At 40.5% G+C, this 9,155-nt stretch overlaps 1 protein-coding gene across 1 annotated transcript in view; it reads right to left on the reverse strand.

The window, feature by feature from the left end:
- Window positions 1–8,827, reverse strand: part of LOC115386215 (transmembrane protein 266-like) — a 41,099-nt gene extending 32,272 nt beyond the window's left edge. The window contains exons 1-2 of the mRNA XM_030088442.1: window positions 8,455–8,827; window positions 7,755–7,885 (exon numbers count right to left, since the gene is read on the reverse strand). Coding sequence (XP_029944302.1) covers window positions 7,755–7,768 — 14 coding nt within the window. The 5' untranslated portion in view covers window positions 7,769–7,885; window positions 8,455–8,827. The remainder of the gene's footprint in view (window positions 1–7,754; window positions 7,886–8,454) is intronic.
- Window positions 8,828–9,155: the final 328 nt, after the last annotated feature.

Here is a 9,155-nt window from a genome sequence, read left to right on the forward strand (position 1 = left end):
CGGAAAGACTTAAATAAAGAAAGGTAGAAGGAAAAGCGTTGCAGGGGGTGATAATGGACAGAATTTTTTTTAAAAAAAAGGGAAATCAGAGTTATTGATCAGACAGTAGAAGTGATAATAAAGTACAGGGACCCTTTGCTCACATTTTGGCAAAATAATCAAACACAACATGCCAGAGGAGAAACCAGTCTTTTCAGAGAGTGTCTGTTATGTATCGATGGTTCAGTTACCAAAGAAAACCAACCCAAGTGATTATCGTAATGATGGTGTGGAGCAAGAAAACCAAGGGTATTCCCAGCAGCCATTTGCTAAATAAAGATCCTTCTTTTTTTTTTTTTGCTACAGTCATCTTCAAACGGCCGTGACAGACAGAGCGGAGTGACCTAAAACAAAAACAAAGGAGAGACACGCAATCTGACAGACGAGGCACAAGCCTACCTTAAGGAAAGGACAGGCAGGTAAACAGGACACACAGAGATTACAGATAACGCCACACATGCATGCACGCACACACACACACACACACACACACACACACACACACACAACACACACACACACACACACACACACACACACACACACACACACACACACGGTGTGACCTCGCAGCCCACAACCTTGGCTTTCTAAAATATACAGTGATAATGTCAATGCTGAAAAACCTTTGATGTAATCTTGTGACCTGACCTGAGCTGTTGGAGGGCATCGTCATCATCACTCCGAATGAGAGCTGTGTGTGTGTGTGTGTGTGTGTGTGTGTGTGTGTGTGTGTGTGTGTGTGTGTGTGTGTGTGTGTGTGTGTGTGTGTGTGTGTGTGTGTGTGTGGCCACCAAGGTTGATCTGATGATCTTCACCTCACTCCTTGTGACCTTAAACCGGAGTGGTCAGGAACACAATAGATACTAAATCCCGAAGGAACCATGTATAAAATATATTCACAAACAGTTTCGCTGTTGACAGCAGCTTAGTTACATTCCAGAGAGGAAGATGCAGCATCATAAAAAAGTTGGGGTTTTTTTTTAAACAAAATAGATGCGGCTATAAAACAGTGGAGATGAACTAGTAACATGTAGACAAAGTGTAATGTATACCTTGGATTGCCGAGCTGTTTCCGATTTGCACAAATGTTCAATAGAAATCTGATGAAGACATGATATATAGAACTATTTCACAATGTTATTGTAACCATTTGGTAAATGATTGAAAAAAGAATAATGTGCAGCAACTCAGAAAAATATTGTAAACAAATGTATTATCAAAATGAAAGATCAGAACAAAATAGCTGACAATTTTAAAAAGCACAAACCACCTGTGACTCGAAAAAAAGCTATGAGACGGGGCATGAGTTGCTTAAGATGAAGTGAAAGTGATGAATGTCCCTGTTTTCCTTTGGGACTAAAACATGATTTTTTTTTTTCTCCTCACACAGATCAAACCATTAAACTTCATATTAATACAAATCTGCATGTTATTTCCCAGCCTAAGGGGAATCAGATGAAACAGTACGGTTACAGTGGCTGGAAAATTGGTCAAAATAAAATGTAAATTAAAATAAAGTATCAATTACAAATCACAGACTTGATGAGTAAATCAACACTCGGTTTATTGCGGTGATCTCTTCAGTCAGCATGTATAGGAAAAAAGTTTTCATTAAATTGAAAAAAAACAAAACCTTATGATTTTTATTATTATTGCAGTATCCTCAGAGCTGCAGCCTTCATCCAGATTTGATGGGATTATTTCCCTTGGTATATTCTACAGAGTCAAAAAGGAAGTCAACAAAGGCAGAGAAGCTGTTGACTCATATACAATAATGCAATATATATATAGTACGACTGAAGGACATGGATATTAGATAGGCTACATAAAAACTCTTTTCCTGTCCGTTGAAAATGTTATGAGTTCAATAAAAAAAGATGTATAACACAACCATTTGGGCAAATATAACAGGATAGAATGAAATAATGATGAACGAAGAATGTGCAATGGAAGAAAGTCTGTTAGTCGGGTTTGAACTGAAAAAAGCCTAGAATGAGTCTCACATATGGTTTCCTTCAACAACTCTTCAAAAAAGACAGAGAATGTTTGATTACTGTTGCAGATTTATTTCACACTGACGATGCCGTGTGGCGCAGCGTCTCCCACTCCAGCGAATGTGTCTCAGGATGGAGGGGCGCACTGTTGTACTGGAGACCGTCACGGTGTGGCTCTAACAATTGCGTGCAGACTTATCTCACTTGGAAACCAAGTGTTTCCCACTCGGAGGTGCTGGAAATGCAGCATTATGCCAGAGTGTGTAGGCCTGATAGAGGCTGTTTTCTTCACACTTCTCCTACAGACACCATCTCGTCCATACCACCTCTCATCCACAGCACAGCAGCAGGTTTGGCTCCGTTCCCAAACAATCAGGACCCAACACGTAACCGCTCATGACAGGCTCAAGCTGTCCGGGGCCCACCGGCCCACCGCTCGCAATGATGTGCCTGGTGCGCTGGCTGGCTGGCTGGCTGACCGTCAAGATATCAGGGAGGAGAAGGTGCTGACCCAGACTGCGGAGTTATACCCTGCTCACAGCTTTTCCTGATCTGACGCTGAGAGGGCTTCATTCTGCATTTTCAAACATCGGTGGTATTTTACGGTGCATCCCGCTAACAGAGAGGCAAAATATTCAGCTCAATCAATCAATCAGTCTATCAGTCAATCAACCAATGAGTGCATAAACAAGCACACTCAGACACACATGCAAAAGCATCTGCAAACGTACAAACTAATACAGTGTATGTCAAATTTTAACATGTTTTCTATGATTGCACATGGAAGTGTAAAAATACAGTCAATGTGGTGAAATTCAACCCCAAAAACCTCATAAAAATAAAAAAAAAAAATACAAATAGAATGATCTGTTAGTCATTGTGTTGAATTTCATAAACTTTAATCTCACTGCTAAATATTACAAACTTTTTTTTTATTTAACATCCCATCATTGTTTATTTAGAAATATAATTCAAAAGGAAATTTTGTTTTAACCCAAACTATGTACAAGAAATGACAGCCTTTTGTAAACATCCGGTGATATTCTTACCATACAAAAAGTGGATCTTGCACAACTCTGAGAACCTTATTTTGTGGAAATACTGACTAGAGAGTGAGTGCAGAAGAGCACCCTCAGAAAAGAAGTGATATTCAGCAGAGCAGGTTTCCCTCAGGGTGGCAGATAAAATTAAATAGTGGACTGTAGTGTTGTGGGCACGGTAGGAAAGGTCATTATGTGACAAAAGTTGCTCAAGGGATGTTGTCTGACCAAAACGGAAGGTCATGTTAAGTAACTGCGGGCCAGGAGGCTTTTTTTTTTTTTCTCAGACAAAAGAGTTTCAGAAAAAAACCTTCTGACCTCCTGCAAAGACAGAAACTGGAAGTAATTTGTGTTTGTTAGTTGGGATATTAATGGACATAGTTAGTGCTATATTGGTGTCACTCGGAGTGTGAATGCAGATGTTACAGTTTAGCTCAAAGCAAACGTTCTTCCCTCCATCCAGCCAACTTCTGCTCTACTCAATCCATGTGAGGCAGCTGGACACAGCATGAAGGCTAAAGAAGCACAGGTGTCTCTGTCCCCGGCAACTTCCACTAGCTCTTCTGCGGGTGCCTCAAAACCCCGCAGACCAAAGCAGAGCCATGAAAATAATAATAATGACAAAAAAAAAAAACCTAAGGAAGTCCAATGGGAGAACATGCAAACTTCACCCAGAGAGAGCCCAACTTCAAGACTTAAAAAGGGATGAATCTTGCCTGTGAGGTTCGATAAGTAAAAGTAGCTTAGAAAGGAATAATTGGTTTAAAAAATCTGGTTTAAAGTTTTATTTCACACTGCTCACAAACAATAATTGTAACTTACATTATGAAATTAAGATCTACTCTGCATTTGATATGATTAAGCCTATTGTAACAGCACTGATAGAGTGTTTGGTTATTAGACTTTAAAGTTGATATACAGGGTTTACAGGGATTGGGCTCACTCATGCAACAACAACAACAACAACAACAACAACAATAATAATAATAATAATAATAATAATAATAATAATAATAATAATAATAATAATAATAATAATAATAATGACAATAGATGGTTGAGGGTTTAATTTCCCTTCAACTCAAGTAAAATTCAAATAATGTGATCTATAAAGTATTAAGTAAGCAGACAATTAAAACTAATATTTAAATGGTTTGATCTGCATGTTTGTATCCACTGAATTTATTTGTCCCTGCTTTGTATCTGCATTTGTTTGCTGTACATTCATTTCATTCTATTGTCTGAGAAACATGCCTTAAATACACATATTTAATACAGAACCGTTGCTGTATTTCAGTTGAACACAGTATTGTTTTTTTTTTCGTTCTGAGCTGCTTGCTTTATATTTTATTCACAAAAAACACAAGAAACAATATAGTAGAGCTAAATGTATGAGTCATCGTAATGGTGCAAAAAAACAAGAGGGGCGCCTTAAAACTCCAGTAAAACACTGTTTACATTGTCATGCCGCCCCGCCTGCAGTTCACCCTCAGTTCACTCTGACCTTTAAAGGATCTTCTACAAATTAAAAGCTACTAAATCTAACTGAAGGAGAACATAATTAATATAAGTAAAAAACAATCTGACAAAGTGTGTGTGTGAACATATGCATCTGTTGTGTTACACTGCCTCACCACCCCTCAGAATCTTCATAAAGATGCTTTCTGAAAAGTTATTTGCATCCATCCACATCTCATCCAGGACTACACTTCACTCTTTTTAAGACTCCACCAGGCAGCGAGTTCAACAGACACGTGTTGTCTGAGCACGAAGCCCGAGGATCAAAACCACGCCCCAGCCTGGCCAGAAAACTGAAGACAAAGCAGATGTTCAGTGCTCCCTGCAGCTGCTGAGGAGGACTTTGGAGGAGCTGGACGTCATCGTGCATTAGAGTTAGAGATCCATCCTCCCATCTGAGTGTTAACTGGTTCAAAACTTCATAGTATTACATAACGCTTGATCCAGCGTGCAATCACGATATGTAAGAAATGTGTCAAGAGGACAACACACAATTCACACATAATTCAATCCAGTTAATGACTTATTCACCAGATATTATGGATTTGAGATATAAAAGCAGAGAGACAGAGAGGAAACCTGTCAGTTGACCACGTTAAGCAGCTACACCAGCATCCACTGCTTGGTTTGTGTCAGGAAGCCCAGTTTTTGGCGTAATGTTGATGCTGTGGCATCTCCTTCTGAATTCAGAAACGGTCTCAGGCAATTTTCATGAGAAGTCAATTCAACTTTTGGAGAAACTTGCATATTTTCAAGCCGGTGGATATTAATTAAGTCTGCTGGAGACATTAGCTCATTACTAAAATTGCAGATTAACCTATGATGAATTGGCAGTCTGCACAATGGACTGTTCTGGCCCTGGCGTGACCAGCCTTTTATCTGACCTTTACAGATACAAGCAGCAGAAGACACAGGAGACACAGAGACCCTTGTGGGGCAGGACTGAGACAGCTGACGTCGTCTTCATAATGAAGAGGTGCATGGACACTTCCACATATTGTCTGTAGTCCAATAATAGGTTATTTTAATTTGTGCAGAGACTAAAGGGAGAATGGGTGCTGGAAGACATAATTAACATGACATAAGGATTTCTGAAGTCTTGACAAATTGACTTTTAAACAGCTACATCTTGTTTCCTCTGAATCATTTGTGAACAACATGTGAAAGATGTTTTACTTTGCACAGAGCATTTTTTCAGAGTAACATTAAAATTTCACTCGAGTGGAGAAAAAAAGCATTGTTTTGGTTGGCACAAGGTAGCAAATAATGGAAACTTGTTTGAACATTCTACCTCATTCTTAATATGCTCTACTAACTGATTTTTTAAATAATGTTTATAACTTCTGTTGTCCTCCTTGTTAGCATTTGCTTTTTCTTTTTGTTCAGTACTTATCTTTGAGACAACTTGTTTAATTTTGAAATGAATTGTTCCTCATTACACCACATTTAAAAACATGCGATACTAAACTTTATACGTAATGTGATATGAAAATATCAGACCCAACATCTGAAAACATTTTGAATTATTTTTTGCTTGAATTTTTTTAAAATGAGTATATTTTTATTTTAATCCAAAAATATCAGGCGGGCATCAGGCAGGGGATGAAATACTGACATTCTATTAAAAATAACATTGTAGGAGCCAAAACATGAGTGAAATAGATCAGAGTATGTTGCAGTATGTCAGAGTCTGTTGTGCTTTCATATGTCGAAGAAAGTCTCTGAATGAAAAGACTCCTTTCAGAAAAACATACTGCACATGTTATTAGAGTACAGCTCTGTTTCTGCTTATTGATGCTGTTTGCAACTGGATCTGTTTGTTACATTTATATATTAAGCTGCTTTTCTGATCAGTCTCAACATAATGCAATACTTATTGTTACAGAAGTGATCTGAATCCTTTTGGACCCTTTTATGAAAGAACAATGTCCAGATGGGATCTCAAGCAAAGATGAGCAAAAAGTTCCAAACAATAACTGTTTCTCTTTCTTCATCTGTCATGAATAATCGTGCTACACTTCGGATTATTTTTCTCTGTTGTTAGAAGTGGGACACAGGACCACCTGAAGGAAACAACAGACGTGAACTTTAGAGAAATTGTTCTGATTGTGACATGCAGCCGTGACAAATCTAATGACCCAGAGTTACATCTATACGTTCTGCAGAATGATTACTTTTAGTGACGACTATTCTTACTTGAAGTTCTCAGTCAGTTCTACCCATTACCTAAAGACCAACAAATAAACAGTTCTGTAACTGAAACACAGAAACCAAATCTATCTCACCGCTCACGACTCTTTTCAAATGAACCATCTGAATTAAATGTGCATTTCACTTCATACACTACTTGATTTAATGGGACCAAAAACAGAACTGTTTCCTTCCATTAAAGCACAAATGGAGCGCTGAGTCTGAGCCATTTATCGAGGTAGCTAGTTTAGCCGAGGCAAATTACAGAGTCACTCTACGCAAGCGTGATCCCGAGTTGACAGATTTTCAGTGTTCCTCTTTACCTCTTACTGTGTCACACACACTCACAAATGTACACACACACACACAGGCTGCAGCATGTTCCCACAGAAATGCATCAGCTGTTCTCAGAACACAGATTGGAGAGTGGTGATTAAAAAAAGGAAAGCTGGAGGTGGAGCTGGTTTGTTTAAAAATGTTTTTTGAAAAAGCTCTTAATTTGAATAGCCATGTGAAACAGTAAAAAAATAAAGTGATTTTGTTTTTGTGGTAATTGGATGCTGATGGATGTAGTGATCTGTGTGTTTGCACAGTACAATAAATGTTCTATAATCAGCATTGTGCAGGTGTGTTTTCGCCAATCTGCATCTCTGCATGTGTCGGTGCATTCAGAGCCATGAGGGTCAGAGACACCTCAACGGGAGCAGTGTCTCAGGGAATCAAGATCATTATTGTGGAAATGGCAACATAGAAATCGGGGAAACGGTGACAGAGAGAAAACTGGGTAAACAGAAAAGTTGAGATGAGAAAAAGCAGGAAAAATAAGTTGACTCCAAAAAGATGATGCTGATATTCAAGACATATAGCTTTAGCACCATTTTTTTTTTTTAAGAAAACAGATATTCAGGGTTTTTGTTTTTTTTTTTACAGTGTATGTGCAATATAAGTAGGTATTGTAATCTGTACTTACTCAGCATTAGCCATGGTGCTGGATGATGGAGAGGGAAGAGATGTGGCAGTCACAAGGTTTCCACTCACTTCTGTCTGTTTTAGTGCTGCAGTTCAGCTTCCCACCTGAGAGAAGCTGCGTTCATGCCTGACCTGTCAACAACACAGTGTAGAACTTAGAAAGTAGCCTCGGTGTTACAGCAGCAGAAATAAACACATTCACCAGATGAACTGCATGTAAATACTGTTTTAGGAATGTGTTAATTTAAGTCTCAAGTGTATGATCAATATATCTCCCACCACAATGTGAAGATGGGCAAAGAAAGAATGGCATTTCTTTAGAAATAAACAACTTACTAATTTAAGTGTGACGATTTTACTGTAGCTTATCAACCTTATTGACGTCCTGAAAAACTTGTCAGATTGCTCTAAATCCTAAACTCTGTGTATGTACCAAAAGACTGTTGCAGCCCTCACTTTGTCACATCTAAAACTTCTCCTTCGGCCCTAAAGGGTCGATCTGCCTTCAGCCTCCTAACATTTTAGACTCCGCCGAGCGGAGCGCCTGTCAGACTTCCCACGCTGCTGCCGTGAGAGTAATAATAGCACCTGCGATAATAAAAATGCACTGATTTAGTTGAAAGTGAATCACAGCTGAGTGCACAACGACACGGAAAGCTCCCGTGCATAAGTGAATTATTTATGTGCAGCGGAGGACCTACCTGTGCGAGATTTACATCGTTGACGGGTAATTGCGCGTCCCGCTGCCCCGGCGCTGATAGTGATGTCTCCCTCGGCGGTGATCAGAGTGAGTGAAGCAGCAGCGGGCTCGCAGTGTGTGTAGGCTGCAGCTATCCTTAGCACTTTTGCGTTGGATAAGCACCAACACCAACACCAACACTACCACCACCACCGCCGCCGCTGCCGCTGCCGCTGAGCCTGTAGCTTCTGCCGCTCCCAGCCGCGCGCTTCGGATTTCAGTGCAAAACCAAAAGAGGGGCTGGAGCTCAAATGCAAGAAGCATCGTCAGCCGGCAAGATCATTGTTAGCTCTCAAGTCTTGTCGGAGCGATGAAATAACGGCCCTTCAAGAGCTCTCCTCCCCCCCCCCCGCCACCACCTCCGCTCCTGGATGAGACCGTGGAGGGCCGATCCGGATCCGGATCCAGGTTGCGCTCTCCGGCTGAGGGTTTCCCCGTCGAGCGCAGCGGGGAACCCTGCGAGGGGAGCTGTCCAGGTGCTGAAGCGAGCCACACGAAGCCTCCGGTCGCGGGTCTCTACTCGCGAGCCCCGCGCGCGCCAGCAGCCGGACAACACAACGCGGATTTCATCCAAAGGCCACCAAAACATTGACGTTTTCGCACCGGAGACTGACAGTAGCCAATGAATCGTGTGACATTTGCATCGCTCCGGTCACGACATAG

The sequence above is a fragment of the Salarias fasciatus genome, chromosome 1 (assembly GCF_902148845.1).
Source record: "Salarias fasciatus chromosome 1, fSalaFa1.1, whole genome shotgun sequence".
NCBI classification, from domain to species: domain Eukaryota; kingdom Metazoa; phylum Chordata; class Actinopteri; order Blenniiformes; family Blenniidae; genus Salarias; species Salarias fasciatus.